The sequence below is a fragment of the Pongo pygmaeus genome, chromosome 5 (genome assembly GCF_028885625.2).
Source record: "Pongo pygmaeus isolate AG05252 chromosome 5, NHGRI_mPonPyg2-v2.0_pri, whole genome shotgun sequence".
Classification (NCBI taxonomy): domain Eukaryota; kingdom Metazoa; phylum Chordata; class Mammalia; order Primates; family Hominidae; genus Pongo; species Pongo pygmaeus.
Genome location: NC_072378.2, coordinates 116329985 through 116352294, shown reverse-complemented (window position 1 = coordinate 116352294; position 22310 = coordinate 116329985). Strand labels below are relative to the sequence as shown.

Here is a 22310-nt window from a genome sequence, read left to right as displayed (position 1 = left end):
TTAACTAAAAATTACAGAATCATTAAAGTCCTTAAATGGACAATAGACATTATCCCAAAGAGAAGAAAACAGGGCACAGTATGTTTGGTACCTTCCAAGGTAGTTTGCCTTAAAACGTTAGCAGTTGCAACTGCTTACTCAATCACTTTTTTCCATGTAGTTTATGCAGCACCACCTCCCCTTCAGTTGCTCAAATCCTTCATTTCTATCTCCATAAATTATATTCTCAGGTTATTCAGGCTCTTCTTTTTATTAACTTGTATGCAGGGAGTACCTATCATATGTGATGTACTCCTCTATTTTCATACTTTCTCATCTGTAAAAACTTCCTTTTTTTCTTCAAACTTCCTCACCACTCTCTTCTGTCAAATCCTTCAAGGCCTGCCCTTGGTAATTCCTCTGCCAAAGTCTTTCTGTTCCCCATAGAGGAGATAAATGTTTCTTTATGCACTTAGTGTACTTTGGAGGGACCTCTGTTCTAGAAAATAACATAATTACTCATTACAGTGAATTCCACAAATAGAGAAAAAGAGTAAGAAGATAAAGTCCATTCCCTTCTTTGGGGAACTGGGGAAGGACTGATAAGCAAACAAAGAATTAACAGAGTGATACAGTAAAATAAAATACAGAGATTATATTTTCATGTTCTTCACATGTTCACTCTTCCTCTCAGTAGTTTGGAAACTTTGTGAAAGTGGAGATGCAGTGCATTTTACATGGTTCACTGCATCTAGCATAATTTTTTTTTTTTTTTTTTTGAGATGGAGTCTCACTCTTGCCCAGGCTGGAGTGCATTGGCGCGATCTCGGCTCACTGCAACTTCCACCTCCCGGTTTCAAGCAATTCTCCAGCCTCAGCCTCCCGAGTAGCTGGGACTACAGGCACGTGCTACCACGCCCGGCTAATTTTTTGTATTTTTAGTAGAGATGGGGTTTCACCATGTTAGCCAGGATGTTCTCTATCTCCTAGCCTCGTGATCAGCCCACCTCAGCCTCCCAAAGTGCTGGGATTACAGGCGTGAGCCACTGCGCCCAGCCCATCTAGCATAATGTTTTGCACATAGTTGTTAGCAGATAAATATTGAATGACAAAATAACTCAGATGGGGGAAAAAGAACAAAATAACCTAGTTCTCAGAAAGATTTAATGAGCAAATGGAAAAATGTCAAAAAGATTTGCAAAGCCATTCCTAAATAACAATATTTCCCCTTTTAGTCATTAGAAAATGTCCAAACACTTTTAACATTTAATCTTTCACTTGCATTTTAACAGAGCACTACTTAATTTTGGGTCACCTTTTATATACTTTGTACATTTTAAGGTGATTATATTGGAGATAGAAGGGGGTTAGACTCTAGATGTGTGTTGTACAATACAGTAACTTTTAGCCACCAGTGGCTATTGAGCACTTGAAATGTGGCTAGTCTGAATTGAGATCTATAAATATAAAATTCACACTGGATTTTGAAGACTTAGTATGGAAAGAAAAATGTTAAAATATCTCAATTTTTTTCATATTGATTGCATGTTGAAATACTTTTGACATTGTGTTAAAATATATTGAAAAATTAATTATCCTCATTTTGCCATTGTTTAATGTGGCTACTAGTAAATCTAAAATTACATAGGACAGCATGTCTCTTGACTTCCTGAGGAATATCTGAAAGCATATAAAATATCTGTAAAAATTAAACATGTTAATACTTTCTCCTCCTGAAGCTTCTTGTGACTAAGATAAGGGTTATCTTGCTAAAATTCAAGGCCGATGGGTAAAAAGAAGGTGAGTAAAATTTCTTTAATGAACTGTTCTTGAGTACTTGAGATGCACTGAATATTTTGCAAAATGTACTGTGCAACACTTCCTTGATATAGGTAGGGTAGATTTGGATGCCAAATTGACACAGTTATATTGGTTTAATTTTTAGTAACTTTTAAGACCCATATATGCATATTTTCTAAAGTAAAATGCTCTTTTTTTTTTTTTTGAGACAGAGTTTTGCTCTTGTTGCCCAGGCTGGAGTGCAATGGCGCCATCTCGGCTCACGGCAACCTTCCACTCACCACAACCTCCGCCTCCTGGGTTCAAGCGATTCTCCTGCCTCAGCCTCCCCAGTAGCTGCGATTATAGGCATGTGCCACCACGCCTGGCTAATTTTGTGTTTTTGGTAGAGAGATGGGGTTTCTCCATGTTGGTCACGCTGGTCTCAAACTCCCGACCTCAGGTGATGCGCCTGCCTCGGCCTCCCAAAGTGCTGGGATTACAGGCGTGAGCCACTGTGCCCCGCCAAATGCTCTATTTTTAGTTTACAAATGTACATGATGTTCAGAAAATATTTTCAGTCGTATTTTAACAGTTGGCTAGCAACAGAAAAGGAAAATATCTGAGTCTAGCTCTGCATTAAGTCAGTTCAATGAAGGCGTACTACTTGAAAAAGCAGCCGGGCGGGGTGGCTCACGCCTGTAATCCCAGCACTTTGGGAGGCCGAGGCGGGTGGATCACCTGAGGTCAGGAGTTCGAGACCAGCCTGGCCAACATGGTGAAACCCCGTCTCTACTAAAATTACAAAAATTAGCTGGGTGTGGTGGCAGGCGCCTGTAATCCCAGCTATTCGGGAGGCTGAGGCAGGAGAATCGCTTGAACCCGAGAGGTGGAAGCTGCAGTGGGCCAAGATTGAGCCATCACACTCCAGCCTGGAGACAAGAGAGACTTTGTCTCAAAAAAAAAAAGAAGCATACTTTTTGAAAATTAGTGGTCTGTAATTGTAATCTTGCAGTAGTTGTTTATTGAATACTAGCATAAGTAAGGATTGAATGGGATAGTAAAGGTTGTCTTTGCCCTTGAGAAACTCAGGCTCACTGAGGGGGGTACCATTCCTTGAATGTTTCCTTTTTTTCTGCAGCAAATACATATATTCAAAACATCTACTGCACACAAGCAAACTCAGAGAGGATCAGCCTGGCTCAGAGGAGTTGACCATCCCCCTCAGGACTGACTTCCTTTCCTTCAACATTATTATATAATTGAAGTCCTAGACTATATATAAGTGACAGGTATGCTCTCTATGCATTTATTATTATGGGAGGTGTTTTACTTGGAAGCAGTACTTTCTCCATGTTAAGTGCTTTGAGCTCTGAAGGGCCATCTTAGTCCATTCTCTCTGACCTCAGAGGTTGTCAAGACCGAAAGAATCTGAGTTTCTATCAAGCCACATTAGGAAAAATGTGGATGTCTACTTTTTGGCTTCACTTTTTTTAGGATTTGTATTTAAGGTAATTTCTTTCAGAACAGGTAAAAGGAAATGGTTCAATTAAAAAGGAAAGGGTCATTTAAGTAAGTTACTAATTTTTGTGAACACCTATATGTCTTAGATATGACCTGATGGGCAGAGAAGGCATACTAGCTTTGAATTAGGATTAAATCCCGGTTTTACAATTACCATGTATTGCATTTGCCAAAATAAACTACTCTGAATCTTGGTTTCCTTATCCATAATGTAGGGATGATAAAACTTGCAGTATAAGCTAATGTTTTAGGATGCATTTGGACACTGCATTATAAGGTTACAGAGAATATAACAACAGAAACATTTGAGAGCTTACTTTGTGCCCGACACTGTGCTAAGAGATTTCAAGTATTAATATAGTTATAATACAGAGGTTAGACAAACAGCAAGCATCATGTCTAGCATATAATATGCAATCAATTAAAATTTCCATTTGTCTTCCTCTCAATTGTAATTTCTCATTTAATTTACATTCAGACAAATAGTCATCTAGCTTCATGGTTCTCAAACCTGGCTGATAATTATATATAGCTTTGAGCTTTCAAAAAATACTGATGCCCAGACTCTACCCTGAACCAATTAAATTACAGCCTAAGGTGCAGCTGAGTTTGAGAATCATGGCTTACCTTTTCTTGAACTCCTTAAGTTAGGGAATACATACTCCCTTCCCAGTTTTGTCAAATTGATTCAAATTTGCCACCTTATAAACATCCAGCTATTGCAAAGGGCCTGGTATATCGTAGAGTTTCAGTATATCTATTTCATAGTTTCCCCCCGTGGTGTTGCAGAATGGAATTAACCTGAATTCAACAAAAGAGCTCTTTAAAATTCATAACAGCAGGTGTCTGTCTTTGAAATTCCCTTGTCGAAAAAGGAAATGATTTCTTAGTGATATGCTTTACTTCTGTTGATCACTATTTGCTCTTTTAAAGTGTCCAAAGATGTTTTCATAGATAATTGGTATTTTTTATTTTCTTTATTAAAGTATAATTTACATGTAGCACAAGAATGGTCATAGCAGTTTTATTTATAACAGCCCCAAACTAGAAACAGCCCAAATGTTCACCAACAAGTGAGTGAATGAACAAATTATGGTATATTCATACAATGGAACACCACTCAACAATAAAGAGGAACAACCTATTGATCATCAACACGAATGAATCCCAGAGACATGTTAAGTGAAAGATGTCAAAGGAGTATATATTATATGATTCCATGTATATGAAGTTCACTAGCATAGAAAACTTTTTTATGGTGATAGAAATCCCAGGAATGGTAGCCTCAAGGTTGAGGGGAGTAACGGTAAAGCTTGAGGACATTTGCAGGGGTAATAGTGCTCCATATCTTGAGTTGACTGATAACACAGGTGTATCCACTTTTCAAAACTTGTCCAAGTATATATTTAAGATTTATGCATTTTAGTGTAAGTAAATTATACCTCAATAAATAGATTTAAAAATATTGTTGATAATTTAAAAAATAGAACTTCATTTGCCCATCTCCAGTCTTTTGGCTTCTCTTCCTCTGTGGTAAAAATTGCTGACTACTTACAAGATCTTATTTGTGAGTTCTTAACTGTTGCATGATTTTATTTATAATTCTAATAATGAAATTACTTTTTAAAACCTTATTTCTCTTTCAATTCCAGGCCAAAATTGACCTTTCTCAAGATTCTCTTAGTTTACAAACTGAGGTCTGTCATCCTCTGGTCATTGAAGTGAAGTCTGCTTAGGACATATTGTCCTGTAAATAGGATTGACATTCCCTGGGGCCCTCTCAAGAATCTCTCTGAGCTTCCCTTTCCATTTCTGACCATTTAGATGCTTACAAGATGCTTTTCTCTGACTTCTTCAGCTCCAACTGCTCCTTTCCATTACCCTAAAGCTGTGGATCACAAAGAGTGTTCTCCAGACCAACAGTATCTGCACAACCTGGATCTTGTTAGAAATGCAGATTTTCGAACCCCACCCATGAGCTACTGAAACAGAACTCCGAAGGTGAGGCCTAGAAACCGGTTTTAACCAATGTGCCAAGTGATTCTAATGCCTCCTATCAATCATTTGGGAACCATTGTCCTAAACTCAGTTGCTGCTTCTGCTTCATCTCCAGTTGATTCAGTTTCCTTAATTGTTACCATTATAAAAACAAAATAAAGCAAAACAACACATTTACCTATATTATTAATCACAAATAAGTTCCCTACCCTGTGGGGTCACAATTTGGGCTTTGGATATCTAATTCTGCATCAAGTACATATGTGTCTTCATAATCTCAACAAATTATTAGATATATCAGTAACTTCCATATATGCTTTCATTTTGTAGTTGCAGTGTCACTATCTCCATTTAATGGATAGGGAAATAGGGGCTCAGGAAACAGAAGTGTATTATCCAAGACGAAAGTAACATGGGCTGCATTCAATTAGGGTTTCTCATTTCCAGCTAAGACACTTTGCACCATATTGAAGCAGCTTGTAACTAAATTTGCCATAAAAATATATCTAAAATCCTAATTAAGTTTGAATAGCTTGGTCTTAGTTGAAAGTTATTCCTAATTCATTCACAAGTAGCTTTTAAAAGGGATATGTTTATGTTAAACAATAGAAGGTCTCCAAATCCTATCAGGTAACTGTATCCTGTCTTTAAAAATGTAATTTTTTATATCTACTGCCTGAATTAAATTGCTTAGTTGTACTTTCCAGAGAAATAGAATGGACCAAAGCAGTTCAAATATTTTAATATTCCTCTGGAGTTTGGCTGCTGAGATGTAAAGAACTATTGATATCACTAATAAATAAATAATGTATATTTATTGAGGTTTAGTCAATAGAGCGATTACTTATAAGAGGCATGTAGTACTTAATTATCATCCTCTTCATCAAACTCCAACTTAACCTTGGACAATACAATTAAGAGTTGTGTTCAGATGGCTTTAAAAACAGGTGCATGGTACAACATGCTCTTGTTGTTAACCGTTTTGCTTAATGGCCAAACTTCTCTTGGGTCAGTTTTGATAACTCCTCTCCAATTTCATCAACAATGAGGGAAATGTAATTTCAAGGTGAGCCTTGAGCACTGAGTATATTACGCAAGAGTGGGGCTTGCTTATTTTTGGCCTTGCAGCTCCCAGAAATAGAATGTTTACAAGGCGTAATCATCTTATGTTTCAGTAGCTTGTTTTTCCAGAATTTTCTTTTCCCAGAAATTTTTTACTCTCTATTTATTTGTATTTAGCTCTTCTTTACTAAAGTATAACTCTATCAGAGCAGAAGATTGTGTCTTCTTCATCTTTGTATCTTACATGCTTAGCATGGTAGATGTTTAATTGGAATGTGATTTCAGAGAGTGGCTGTGTTCCAGTCTTGATCCAATATTAATGAACTGAATGTGTTAATCTATTATAAGCAAAGATTTTCAGGTCAAACTTGGTTTGAAATACAGACTGTATGTTCCTCACAGAAAATGCGACTTTGAGCAACCAAGTCTGCTTAAAGTCAGCTACTAACAGTATGTATTTCATGCATCTAGTTTTTTCTTAATATATTTTATAAAGTCTTTAAAGTGATATGTGGAAGAATGTGGTAAAGCACTTCAGTTAGAGCAAAAAAGGGTTGTTTTCCCTATCAGCCCAAAATACCATATGTCTAGAATCATTAGGAATTAACTGTAACATAGTGGACAAGAATTATTACTATGTGCTAGTGTTTCATGACTTCCTCACATTATTCAAATGGTATCCAATCTACTTGGTCCAATTCAACTCTTCTTTTCTTCCACAAACCTTTCACTTATTTTACATGGATGACTTTTGTTTCTCAACTTTTATACAATTACAGTTTCATAATAGAATTTGACATTGATTTTATATTGCCTACAATATTGTTTATTTAATGTAATTCTTAGCATAAAAATAATAAAAATGAGCAAATCAGCTTCTATTTATTGAAAGCATATTGTGAAAAACACTTCATAGATATCTCATTTCACCTTCATGATAATTCTGTAAGTTGTTTTATTATATTCATTTTGTATATGAGTAAATTGTGGCTTAGAGAGGTGAAGTGACTTGCCCAAATTAAACAGCTAGTAAGTAACAGAACTGGGACTTGACGTCAGATCTGTTTGATTTCAAAGGGTGCATCTTTAACCAGCATACAAAGGTGTGGGGTCATTCAGGTCAGAGTCTTTGTCTCTGGTTTCTCTTAAGACTGGTTAAAGCAGGAGCATATGAGGTTTTTTTTTTTTTTTTTTTTCCTTTTTTTTTTTAAAGTATTATCGCAGGTAGTGATCATAACTAGATAATTAGCCTGAGAAAATATTACTTTTGTAACAGTGATAGCCTAAATAAAATAGAAATGTGATTCCATTGTAATAATAAACAGAGTACCAAACATATGTGAGAAACTATGCCACAGTTATTTTACTGAAATATGATCTATTTTTGCCAAGCTGATCTGTATCAGCTTAAACTTGAACTTTGAAGGCAGACAAAACAGAATCCTACTATCATCCTAAAGACTACTCCCTTCCTGTAGTGACCAGGAATGGGAATATCACACCTACAAGCATTTAGAAAACTTGATTCGCAATGTATATGCATGCCTCCCTCTAGGGGATATTTGGGAAATTTTCAGTAGTAATTTTGGTTATTATGATGAATAGGGCTGCAGCTGGTATTCATTAAGGGCATTAGGGATGCTAGACATGAATGTGAGGGATAGTGCCCTATATAAAATAATTTTCCAGCTCAAAACATTCATGTAGATGAAAAATTCATTATTTTTTAAGTCTAGAACATGTTTTAAATCTAGAACATAGCAGTTCAGTCATGTTTCACTTAACAATGAGACATTCTATGAGAAATATGTCATTAGGCAATTTCATCATTGTGCAAACATCATATAGTATACTTACACAAACCTAAATGCTATAGCCTACTACACATGTAGTAGGCTCTATGGTATAGCCTATTGCTCCTAGGCTACAAGCCTGTGCAGCATATTACTGTACTGAATTCTGTAAGCAATAGGAACACAATGGCAAGTATTTGTGTAACTAAACATATCTAAACATAGAAAAACTACTGTAAAAAGATGGCATAAAATATTTTAAAATGGTATACCTGTATAGGACACTTAACATGAATGGAGCCTGCAGGACTGGAAGTTGATCTGGGTGAGTCAGTGAGTGAGTGGTAAACACATGTGAAGGTCTAGGACATTACTGTACACTACTTGATACGGTTTGGCTCTGTGTCCCCACCCAAATCTCATCTTAAATTGTAATTCTTACGTGTCAGAGGGGCCTGGTGGGAGGTGACTGAATCATGGGGGTAGACTTCCTCCTTACTGTTCTTTTGATAGTGAGTTCTCATGAGATCTGGGGGTTTAAAAGTATGTGGCTTGCTCTCTCTCTCTCTCAAGCTTTGCCATGGTAAGATGTGCCTTACTTCCCCTTCACCTTCTGTCATGATTGTAAGTTTCCTGAGGGCTCCTCAGGCATACGGAACTGTCAGTCAATTAAACCTCTTTATAAATTACCCAGTCTCGGGTAGTTCTTTATAGCAGTGTGAAAATGGACTAATATGCTATTGTACATTTTATAAATGTTGTACACTTTGGGACACTAAGTTTATAAAAAAATTTTTCTTTCTCTAATAATAAATTAACCTTAGCTTACTGTAACTTTTTTACTTTATATTTTAACTTTTTAAAACTTTTTGAGTCTTTTATAATGACACTTAGCTTAGAACACAAATATTGTACAGCTGTACAAAAATATTTATATCTTTATAAGCTTTTTTCTAATATTTTTTCCTTTTTTTTCTTAACTTTTTAAACTTTTTTGTTAAAAATGAAGACACAAACACACACATTAGCCTAGGCATACCCATGCTCCCGATTATCAATATCACTGTCTTCTACCTCAACATCTTGCCCCAGTAGAAGGTCTTCAGAGGCAGTAACACATACTGAGTTGTCATCGTCTGTGATAAAAATACCTTCTTCTGGAATACCACCTGAAGGTTCTGCCTGAGGCTATTTTACAGTTAAGTTTTCTTTTTAGTAAGTAGAAAGAGTATACTCTAAAATAACATACAGTAAATACATAAGCCAGTAACATAGTCGTTTATGTTTTATCAAGTATTATGTACTGTACCTAATTGTATGTGCTATACTTTTATATGATTAGCAGTGTAGTAGGTTTGTTTATACCAGCATTACCACCAATACATGAGTAATGAGTTATACTATGACCTTATGAGGGCTACAACATTACTCAGGCTGTGATGACACTAAGCCATAGGAAATTTTCAGCTCCATCATAATTTTACTGTTGGATATGTGATCCATCATTTGCTGAAACATCATTATGTGGCACATGAGTATTTCATATATGAAAACAAAAAATTTGCACTTTTTAGATATGTGCTGTATTTTTACAAGTGATTTATTTCATCTGCTCTAAAAGTACTGATTGTAAAATAAGCCATTAGTTAACACTAAGAAAGAAAGAAAAAGAAAGAAAATAACTTTCAATTAAACTCTAACACAAAGCTTTCTAATTCTTGGGATTTTTATTGTATACATATTGAAAGACCTTTTTATTTTAAAAATGTAGTTTTATCATATATCACTCATAGGTATACATACAAAGTAAATTATGAGTGAAATAAACTAGTTTCACTATTCTAATTATTTTCCCATTTATAATAGTAATATTAATTACTATTCAAAATTCTTGAATAATTTTGATGATGACAACATATCTTAGTAGAATGTTCTACTACTAATAACAGTATGCTTCTGGGATTTTTTTCCCGTAAGCCTCCAGTACTCATTCTGCAAGTTTTGGTGCTGGCACTTTCTTGATTTTACCAGAAGATATCAACAGAATATTTTCAGGGAACAAATAAGACTTATTTTCCTTACTCAAATGGCTCTTAAAGAGTTTACTGATTGAAATGTCAAGAGGTTGCAGTTGTCCAATTATGTCAGCAAGACTAACAGCCAAGTTCACACCTCCTGGATGACTAGTATACCATGACTGCTGTCCTGCTGGTAGCAGTTGTAAGATGCCATTGATTATATCATGGATAGTCATTTCAGAGATGTTAAAATGTGGAAAAAGAAACTGGGTTAAAAGGGGAGAAAGCTGGGAACCCTGCATGGGGCTACTGCACACCAGGACTCATTCCTGGCTTCCACTGGCTCCAAGGGAATGGGTGAGTTGAACTGGCAAGGAGCAACCTACTCTCACGTGGCATCTGGAACCCTGGCAGAAGGGAACCCCTTGACCACCATGGACACTCAAGTTGGCAGAGAGAGCTATTTAGAGAAGGGGTAGGGGCAGCAAGCCAGCTGATGCAGAACCCAGAGGGTGCCCTGCAAGCAGGAGTGCATCTGTAGCAGAGCACAACCAGGGATGGCTGTCCCCTCTAGGCTTGACTTGCTCACATAGGAGATGTTAACCCTAGGGGAACTGTCGGATCTGAACTCTGCAGAGTGTTCTTGCCCATCAGACAGGGCAGGTCTGACTTGAGCACCCCTTGATTTGCTGGCCTCTCCTGGGGCCCCAGCCTGGCCACTCCTGCTTGCAGGGTGGTCTCAGGTTCCCTGGGGGCCCACACCATTCCTTCTGTGCTGGTGGACCATGCTTAACCAGCAGGGAACTCCAGTGGGGTGGCCACTACAGCCATGTGCCAGCCTGAATGCTCTCTCCTCATAATGCAGCTTCCCCTGGGCTCACACCAACTCCCCACATCACTTTGCTAGCACGTCTATATGGGCAGATTTTGCTTTCATTGCTCCACCAGCATGTGGGAGTGCTGTCTACTCCACTCCCCCTGCTGACTGCCATTGTAGACAGAGCCTTGGTGGGCACAGAGCCAGCCAGCCCAGTCCCTGCCAGCACCTCACCCTTGCACTAACACTACACAGAGAACAGCAGATCCTTCCCTGCCCTGAGCAATCACTCCTGCTTGCAGGGCACAGAACAGGCACCCAGACCTGTGCCCATCAGTGACCCACCCCCAAGTCAACACCACCTCCAGCATGACTGTGCACACAGTCACCATCTGGGGCCACTCCTTCCACTCCCCACCCCTGCAGCTGCATTTCCTCTGCCACTGTGGCGAATGCCTGCTAGCATGGCACCTGCTAGCACTCTGCTGCAGCTGCTATTAGCACTGCTGCTGGCACATGTGAATGAAGACAGATCCCCCTGTTGCTGCAATATGAAACGCTTTGGCTGATACCACCCATCAAAGTGTAGTGACCAGTGCTCTGGGAGCACCTCAGTTCCCCCAACACAGTGAATTCCTAACCTTGAGGAGCCAGAAAACAAAGTCAGGGCCTAATATAAGTTCCCCCAGAATTAGAGCTTGAAGTGTAGGACTTGGGAGCTGAGTGCTGGCCCCATAAAAATCTTCCAGAAACAAAGCCAATTGGCTGAGTCCACCTTACACCACAAATGCTCAAGGTCATCAAATATAATAGGATAAAAGAAAAACCATCCAAAGGTCAGCAACCTCAAAGATTGAAGGAACACAAGCCCACAAAGATGAGAAAAAAATCAGCACAAGAACCCTGACAACTCAAAAAGCCAAAGTGCCTTATTTCCTCCAAAGAATGGGATCACATCTCCAGTAAGGGTTCTGAACTGGGCTGAGATGGCTTAAATGACATTCAGAATAACGATAGGAATGAAGACCATTCAGCTACCGGAGTACATTGAAACCCAATCCAAGGAAGCTGAAAATAATGATAAAACAATGCAAGAGCTGGCAGACAAAATAGCCAGTATAGAAAAGAATGTAGCCGACCTGATAGAGCTGAAAAACACACTACAAGAATTTCATAATGCAATAATGGGTATTAATAGCAGAATAGACCAAGCAGAGGAAACACTCTCAGAAATTGAAGACTGGCTAGTCAGACAAGAATAGAGAAAAAAGAATGAAAAGGAATGAGCAAAACCTCCAAGAAATATGGGATTATGTAAAGAGACCAAATCTACAACTCATTGGTGTCCCTTAAAGAGAAGAGGAGAATGGAACCAACTTGGAAAACATATTTCAGAATATTATCCATGAGAACTTCCCCAACCTAGTGAGAGAGGCCAACATTCAAATACAGGAAATAAAGGGAACCCCAGTAAGATACTTCACAAGACACATAATCATCAGATTCTCCAAGGCTGAAATGAAAGAAAAAATGTCAAAGGTGGCTAGAGAGAAAGGGCAGATTGCCTACAAAGGGAAGCCCCTCAGACTTATGGTGGACTTCTTAGTGGAAATCCTACAAGCCAGAAGAGATTGAGGGCCAATGTTCAACATTCTTAAAAGAACTTCCCACCCAGAATTTCATATCCAGCCAAACTAAGCATCATAAGCAAAGGATAAATAAGATCCTTTTCAGACAAGCAAATGCCAAATTTGTTACCACCTGACCTGCTTTACAGAGGTCAGGAAGGAAGGAAGTGCTTCCTTCCCCTGAAGGAAGCACTAAATGTGGAAAGGAAAGATCATTACCGACCACTACAAAAACACACTGAAGTACACAGATTAGGGACATTATAAAGCAACCACATAAACAAGTCTGCAAAATGACCAGCCAGCTTCATGATGACAGGATCAAATCCACACACATCATTACTAACCTTGAATGTAAATGGCCTAAATGCCCCAATTAAAAGACACAGAATGGCAAGCTGGATAAAGAATCAAGACCTATTGGTACGCTGTCTTCAAGAGACCCATCTCACATGCAATGACATATATAGGCTCAAAATAAAGGGATGGAGAAAATTCACCAAGCAAATGGAAAACAGAAAAAAGCAGGGGTTGCAATCCTAGCTTCTGACAAAATAGGCTTTAAACCAACAAAGATAAAAAAAAAAAAGACAAAGAAGGGCATTACATAATGGTAAAACAGTATTCAATTCAATAAGAAGATCTAACTATACACCCAACACAGGAGCACCCAGATTCATAAAGCAAGTTCTTAGATCCCTTCAAAGAGATGTAGACTCCTACACATTAATAGCGGGAGACTTTAACACACCACTGACAGTATTAGACAGGTTGTTGAGGCAGAAAATTAACAAAGACATTTAGGACCTGAACTCAGCACTGAATCAAATGAACCTGATAGACATCTACAGAACTCTCCACCCCAAAATAGCAGAATATACATTCTTCTCATTCCCACATGGCATATACTCTAAAACTGATCACATAATTGGAAGTAAAACACTCATCAGCAAATGCAAAAGAACTGAAATCATAACAAAAAATCTCTTGAACCACAGCATCAAATTAGAAATCAAGACAAAGAAATTCACTCAAAACCATACAATTACATGGAAATTGAATAACCTGCTCCTGAATGACTTTTGAGTAAATAATGAAATTAAGGCAAAAATCAAGAAGTTCTTCGAAACTAATCAGAATAAAGAGACAACATACCAGAATCTCTGGGACACAGCTAAGGCAGTGTTAAGAAGGAAATTTATAGCACTAAATTCCCACATCAAAAAGTTAGAAAGATCTTAAGTTAGAAACCTAATATCACAACTAAAAGAAATAGAGAACCAGGAGCAAACAAATCCTAAAGCATGCAAAAGACAAGAAATAACCAAATCAGGCTGAACTGAAGGAGACTTAGACACAAAAAAAATTTCAAAGATCAACGAATCCAGGAGCTGGTTTTCTGAAAACATTAATAAAACAGACCATTAGCTAGACTAATAAAGATAAAAAGAGAGAAGATTCAAATAAATACAATCAGAAGTGACAAGGAGGATATTACCACTGATCCTACAGAAATACAAACAACCATCAGAGAATATTATAAACACCTCTATGCTCATAAAGTAGAAAATCTGGAAGAAATGGATAAATTCCTGGATACATACAACCTCCTAAGACTTAACTAGGAAGAAAATGAATCCAGGAACAGACCAATATTGAGTTCTGAAATGTAATCAGTAATAAAAAGCCTACCAACCAAAACAACAACAACAACAGAAGCCCCAGGACCAGACAGATTTACAGCTGAATTCTACCAGATGTACAAAGAAGAACTAGTATCATTCCTACTGAAATTATTCCAAAAAAAATGAAAAGGAGGGAATCCTCCCTAACTTATTCTATGACGCCAACATCATCCTGATGCCAAAACCTGGCAGAGATACAACAGAAAGAGAAAATTTCAGGCCAATATCTTTGCTGAATATCAATGCAAAAGTCCTCCACAAACTACTAGCAAACCAAATCCAGCCGCACATCAAAAAGCTTATCCACCATGATCAAGCAGGCTTTATCCTTGGGATGTAAGGTTGGTTCAACAAACACAAATTAATGATGTGATTCATCACATAAACAGAACTAAAGACAAAAACCATATGATTATATCAATACATGCAGAAAAGGCCTTCAATAAAATTCAACACTCCTTCATGTTAAAAACTCTCAATAAAGTAGGTATTGAAAGAACATACCTCAAAATAACAAGAGCCATCTATGACAAACCCACAGCCAACATCATAATGAATAGGCAAAAGCTGGGCACATTCTTCTGGAAAAGCAGCACAACACAAGGATGCCCGCTCTTTCCACTCCTATTCAACACAGTATTGGAAGTCCTGGCCAGGGCAATCAGGCAAGAGAAAGAAATAAAGTGCATCCAAAGAGAGGAAGTCAAACTATCCCGCTTTGCAGACTACATGATCCTGTATCTAGAAAACCCCATAGTCTCAGCTGAAAAGCTCCTTAAGCTGATAACATCAGCAAAGTCTCAGGATACAAAATCAATGTGCAAATATCACTAGCATTACTACACACCAAAAACAGTCAAGCTGAGGGCCAAATCAGGAAGGCAATCCCATTCACAATAGCCACACAAAAAAATAAAGTACCTTGGGAGGCTGAGGCAGGAGAATGGTGTGAACCTGGGAGGCAGAGCTTGCAGTGAACCGATATCGCACCACTGCAACTGCACTCCAGCCTAGGCTACAGAGTGAGACTCTGTCTCAATAAATAAATAAATAAATAAATAAATAAATAAAGTACCTAGGAATACACCTAACCACAGAGATTAAAGTTCTCTACAAAGAGAATGACAAAACACTGCTCAAAGAAATCAGAGATGAAACAAAGGAAAAACATTACACACTCATGAATAGGAAGAATCAATATTGTTATAATGGCCCTACTGCCCAAAGCAATTTATAGATTCAGTGCTATTCCTATTAAACTACCATTGACATTCTTCACAGAACTAGAAAAACTATTTTAAAACTCAAATGGAAGCCAAAAAGAGCCCAAATACCCAAGGCAATCCTAAACAAAAAGAACAAATCTTGAGGCATCACACTACCCAACTTCAAACAATAACACAGGGCTACAGTAACCAAAACAGCATGGTACTGATACAAATACAGACACGTAGACCAATGGGAACAGAATACAAAACCCAGAAATAAGACTGTACACCTACAGGTATCTGATCTTCAACAAACCTGACAAAAACAAACAATGAGGAAAGGATTCCCTATTCAATAGATGGTACTGGGATAATTGGCTAATCATATGCAAAAGACTGAAACTGGACCCCTTCTTTATACCATACACAAAAATTAAATCAAGATGAATTAAAGACTTAAATGTAAAACCCAAAACTATAAAAACCCTGGAAGACAACCTAGGCAATACCATTCTGGACATAGGAATGGACAAAGATTTCATGACAGAGACCACAAAAACAATTGCAACAAAAGCAAAAATTGACAAATGGTATCTAATTAAACTAAAGAGCTTCTGCACAGCAAAGAAAACCATCAACAGAGTGAAAAGACAATCTACAGAATGGGAGAAAATTTTTTCAAACTATGCATGTGACAAAAGTCTAATATCCAGCATCTATAAGGAATTTAAATTCACAAGAAAAAACAAAGAACTCTATTAAAGTGGGCAAAGGACATGGACAGACACTTTTCTAAAAAAGACATACATGCAGCCAATGTTCATGTGAAAAAAAAAAAGCTCAACATCACTGATTATTAGAGAAATGCAAACCAAAACCACAATGAGATACTATCTCATACCAGTCAGAATGGCTATTACTAAAAGGTAAAAAACAGATGCTGGCGAGGTTGTGGAGAAAAAGGAATGCTTATACACTGTTGGTGGGAGTATAAATTAGTTCATCCATTGTGGAAGATAGTGTGGTGATTCTTCAGAGACCTCAAAACAGATAGATTGTTTGGCCAAGCAATCCCATTAATAGGTATTTACCCAAAGGAATATAAGTCATTCTATCATAAAGACACATGCATGTCTATATTCACTGCAGTGTCATTCACATAGCAAAGCCATGGAATCAACCTAAATGCCCATCAATGATAGGCTAGATAAAGAAAATGTGGTACATATACACCATAGAATACTATGCAGCCATAAAAAAGAATGAGATCATGTCCTTTGAAGGAACATGGATGGAGCTGTAGGCCTTTATCTTTAGCAAACTAAAGCAGGAAAAGGAAACCAAATACCACCTATTCTCTTATAGGTGGCAGCTAAATGATGAGAACACATGGACGAACAACACACACGGGTTTATCTAAGGATGGAGGGTTGGGAGAGGGAGAAGATAATGAAAAATAACTCATAGGTACTAGGTTTAATATCTGGGTGATGAAATAATCTATACAACAAACCCCAGTGACACGTTTACCTATATATCCTGCACATATACCCCTGAACTTAAATAAAAAGAAATGTGGGGAAAAAAGGTGTGTCTTATAATCAAAGAGATATAAATGTGATTTGAAGAAATTTTATCCTTTTCCTCCAGAACTTTATCATAAAGCTGCCCAAAATTTCAGAAAATCTATCTCAGAAAACCATTGCTGCTTATGTCTCTAGTACCATACACCTATATCGAGTTGCATCAGTAGTTTCATACACTGGTAAGTCTACAGGTATAACCATTTAACTAATTTATTATGCTGTAAAGTGTTGGCATATCAAAGCATTTATATTTTAAAATAGATATTTTAAAAATTACTTTCCTTTTATTTTTCCTTTAAATTACAACTAAGTTTGCTCTTCCTGTCTGTGCCAGGGTGGTGCATGGTCTACACCGAGCGACAGAGACACTCAGGCTGTGTTCTCAGGATGACCAAGTGGGAGACAGCAGCACCAGCAGTGGCAGAGACCCCAGACATCAAGCTCTTTGGGAAGTGGAGCACCGATGATGTGCACATCAATGACATTTCCCTGCAGGATTACACTGCAGTGAAGGTGACATATGCCAAGTACCTACCTCACAGTGCAGGGTGGTAGGCCGCCAAATGCTTCCGCAAAGCTCAGTGTCCCATTGTGGAGCGCCTTACTAACTCCATGATGATGCACAGCCGCAACAACAGCAAGAAGCTCATGACTGTGTGCATCGTCAAGCATGCCTTCGAGATCATACACCTGCTCACAGGCGAGAACCCTCTGCAGGTCCTGGTGAACGCCATCATCAACAGTGGTCCCCGGGAGGACTCCACACGCATTGGGTGCACTGGGACTGTGAGACGACAGGCTGTGGACGTGTCCCAACTGCGCCGTGTGAATCAGGCCATCTGGCTGCTGTGCACAGGTGCTCGTGAGGCTGCCTTCCGGAACATTAAGACCATTGCTGAGTGCCTGGCAGAGGAGCTCATCAATGCTGCCAAGGGCTCCTCCAACTCCTATGCCATTAAGAAGAAGGACGTGTGGCCTTCTTGGAGTGTGTGGCCAAGTCCAACCGCTGGTTTTCCCAGCTGTTGCCCAATAAACCTGTCTGCCCTTCAGGGCAGCCCTACCAAAAAAAAAAAAAAAAAAAAAAAAACAACTAAGTTATTATAATGAATTTAAAAATGTGCATGTTGATATACAATATGAATTTCAAGAAAGGAAAAGGAAGTTATAAAACATGTTATAAAAAGAAATGTTATATCTGGTCAGGCCCAGTGGCTCACACCTGTAATCCCAGCTCTTTGAGAGGCCAAGGCGGGCAGATCACCTGAGGTTGGGAGTTCGAGTTCAGCCTGGCCAATATGGTGAAACCCCGTCTCTACTAAAAAAAAAAAAAAAAAAAAAAAAATTAGCCAGGCATGGTGGCAGGCACCTGTAATCCCAGCTACTTGGGAGACTAAGATAGGAGAATTGCTTGAACCCAGGAGGTGGAGGTTGCAGTGAGCCAAGATCTTGCCACTGCACTCCAGCCTGGCTGCGACAGAGCGAGACTCCATCTAAAAATAAAATAAAATAAAATAAAAGTAAAAAATAAATGTTATATCTGATGAGTTGAGAACTGTTAAGGCACTGAAAGAGAGAATCATGAATTCTTGTTTCTCTTTAGTAATTGGGCACTTCCTCAACAATTGTCACTAATTATATGGATGGGGGCAGGCTATAGACTGAGTGTTTTTGTCCTCTCTAAATTAATATATTGAAACCTAATCCCCAATGTGAGAGTATTTGGAGCTGGGGTCCTCTGTGGGGCAATCGGTGCCCTATAAAAGAGACCTCTGGTTACAGCCCTAATGAGATTAGTGCCATTATAAAAGAAACCCCAGAGAGATCCCTCACTCTATGTGAGGACACAGCAAAACAAAACAAAACACAAAAAACAACAAACTACAGTCTAAGAACCAGGATGCAGGCCCTCACCAGACACCAAATCTGCTGGTGCCTTGATCTTGGAATTCCCAGACTTCAGAACTGTGAGAAGTAAGTTACTGTTTACAAGCCACCCACTCTATGGTATTTTGTTACAGCAGCCAGAATGGACTAAGACGGGTAAAGGAAAAGAAGATAAAGAAGAAAGTTCAACATTAAATTGGGATGGTCATGTAGTCTTATTTCCAAGAAGGTGGCTTTTCATTTTATGGGCTGTGTAAGGTTGCAGAATAGTGTGGTGAATGAGTGCACAGGTTCTCCAGTCAGATTACCTCGTTCAGATTGTGGCTCCACCACTTGCTGTGTGATCTTGGATAAACCACTTTATTTCTCATTGCCTCAATTTCTTCTGAGGCATAGGGAAGGGGAGGTCATAATATCACCTCACAGGGTCCTTGTAAAAATTAAATGAGATACACATTTAAGCACATAAAAGTATATGGTATATAGAAAACACTAAATAATGAACCAGAAACTGTATCATTCTGAAAAAGAAACTGCTGGTCAAAGATGTAACAATAGGGGATATTTCACAAATTTTCCGATCTTTACTGTATACTTTAGTAAAGTCATTCCTGTTTGACTGTATTATGTTTGAACTTCCATTAAATATCTTTTCTCCTTGCAAATAAAAATTACCTCATAGATTTTCATGGCATTTTCTATCGATATTTTTCCATAGAATCATTAAGTCACTGATGTAGTTTTTTTCTGCATAGTAAGGTTTATTGCCAATTTCCAGTAGAACAGACTTTACTGTGTACAAAATATATATTATTCTACAGTGCAAAAAATGTAAAATATAACTCATAGCTACTATTATATATCCCTCCACCTCAAAATGAAACACAAGGATAGTCATACTATTCATTTTGGTAAAATTTTTTAAAATTTTTATTTAAATTTAAATTTTCACTTAAATAATCAAGATTCATTAAAACATTCTATGAGATAGTAACTGGGCTATACTGTCGTAGATGCTCCAGAAGCTGCTATGCAGTCATCATTATCTAGCTGGGATAAAACTGACCTTAACCAATAAAGTTAAAAAGTAGAGGATAAATAACTACGGTCATTTGCTGCATAACATTTTGGTCAAAGATGAACTGCATATACAAGTGTGGGACCATACAATTATAATACTCTATTTTTACTGTATCATTCTTATGTTTAGATACAAAAATGCTTACCATTATGTTACAAGTGCCTACAATATTCAGTACAGCAACAGGCTGTTCAGGTTTGTAGCCTAGGAGTAATATGATATACTATTTAGCTTAGGTGTGTAGTAGGCTATTGCAGCTAGGTTTGATAGATGTACTATATGATGTTTCCGTAATGACAAAATCCCTGTCATTAAGTGAAATGTAACTGTACTAAGTTGGATGGTAAAAGTCATAAGGGCTATATAGAAATCAGAAGACTGTCAAAATGGCAAGTAATTAAGGAAGGAGGTAAAGTAATTAAGGTGGGAGGAGGCAATTTGCCAATTAATACATATGTGACCATGGGCATGTTAACTTCTCTGTGCTCACTGGGTCTTTGTTTATAAAATCTAATGTATTTAAACTGCCTAGTACAATCTACATGAACTGAGTGTTAAAGAATGGCCAGGTGGATATGAGTGAAAAATGATTCAGGTGACAGAATAAAAGCTAGAGATGGGAATGCTTTGAGTAGTAGAGATATAAATCTTTAAAAAATTTTGGCACATACAGAAAGAAAAAAGTTCACATGTAATTTTATACTTTTCTATAAATTTATATAATAGCAACCTTGTTTTTTCCTGCTGCATGGAAAAGTAACTTTCATTCAGTATTCTCTGCTTCTCTTCATCTTGGCTCAGGTTATAATGGAAAAGTTACTCTTTCAACAGTGCAAAGGTTCTTTGGAAAAGAAACAGAGCAGTGTCAATAATTCAAAGTCACAAAGTCAATTATAGCACGCTGTTTATCTGTTTACAAAGACGATACCTCAATAGATTGACTTCACCCCACAAATAAAAAAAGAGCGTTTATTAAGACAAAGAGGAAAGAGGGAGAGAAAAATAATTGCTCTCTGCTGTGTGAATCTTGTTTGCATATTTCTTATGGGATAACTGATTAGCTGGCAGGCAGTAAAGAGGTCATTCTGGACACATTGTCCTTGGGTAGGCTGACTAGGCATACAAAAAATCCTGCAAGGCAGGCTGTTTCTCTGTATTGTCTGCCAAGGACCTTTCATCAGTACTTTATCTTAGTTGAACCAGAACTACACTCCTTCCCTCGCTAGAAGTCTCAGTACATATGATGCATTCCTCTAAGAGGAATCCTTTTTCTCTAAATCTGTACTTCCGAGCCTGTATTTGAAAGTGATCATAATCTGGGGTGCTTAAAATGGAGTTTCTTTTACAAAGAGTTATAATCATAACCGTTTATTTGAATATAAATTTAAGACATTAAACATAAATATGCAAAATTTAAATTTCCCTTTGGTCTTGCATTTTTCTAAGGATTAACACCATTATTCTCACACTCCAACAAACTAATATATTGTACTGATAATCACTATCAAATGAATTGTAAGAGCTAACTGACTCGAATAAACAATAACTAACCTTACTTTTAAAGTATTTTAAGAGAGAATAGCATAGATGCCTGCACATAGCTGATTATTGCTCCTGTGCTGCAGTGAATTACCACATGAACACATTTTGAAAAGATTTGTTAGCTTCATGTCCACAGGCATTATGAAGCAGGAACCACTTTTAGATTAAGATTGTAACCTGAGGAAAAGAACATACGCATCAGTTTAGAAATTAAAATCCTGAGATATTTCTTTCAGTAATGCTTAAAAGCCTAAATTTGTGCTCGTGTGCCAGTCACCTCTACGTAGGGAAAAACATTTTGCTACTCTTTGTTAAAAGTGAATAGAAAATATTGTCCACTTGTTTTGTAGATGTTGGCCAAATTATATAAACTTTAAAAACTGTAAGACAAATTGAAATATTCCTTTATTATGTTTTGTTAGGATGAGAAAAGTTTGCCTTTCAGCTGCTCCTTAATTTTAAAAATAACACTAAACACAGCAACACTTCTCTTTAAAAATCAAACTCTGCTCATTTAAATTCTTTGGTAATAGCCATGAATCCACACGTTAAAGAAGGAAGGCCGGTGAGTTCGTGAATCCACTTTCCTACTCATGAGAAGCCCTATGAACTGCCTTGAACAGACAGTAACTCACCTTATTTTAAAGTAAATATTTTCAGAAACAATAGGTTAGGTGCCTTAGAAATTCCTTCAGAGGCTTAGAAATCCACATTAACACAGTTCTC

General features: G+C 37.7%; 2 protein-coding genes across 2 annotated transcripts in view; one reads left to right on the top strand and one right to left on the bottom strand.

Moving 5' to 3' along the window:
* Positions 1 to 17726, bottom strand: part of DSE (dermatan sulfate epimerase) — a 179779-nt gene extending 162053 nt beyond the window's left edge. The window contains exon 1 of the mRNA XM_063666515.1: positions 17613 to 17726. The gene's annotated coding sequence lies outside the window, so the exon portion shown is untranslated. The remainder of the gene's footprint in view (positions 1 to 17612) is intronic.
* LOC129038602 (small ribosomal subunit protein uS7-like) lies at positions 17690 to 18196 on the top strand. The gene has a single exon (XM_063666523.1). The coding sequence runs from the start codon at positions 17690 to 17692 to the stop codon at positions 18179 to 18181; it is 492 nt and encodes a 163-aa protein (XP_063522593.1). The 3' UTR covers positions 18182 to 18196.
* Positions 18197 to 22310: the final 4114 nt, after the last annotated feature.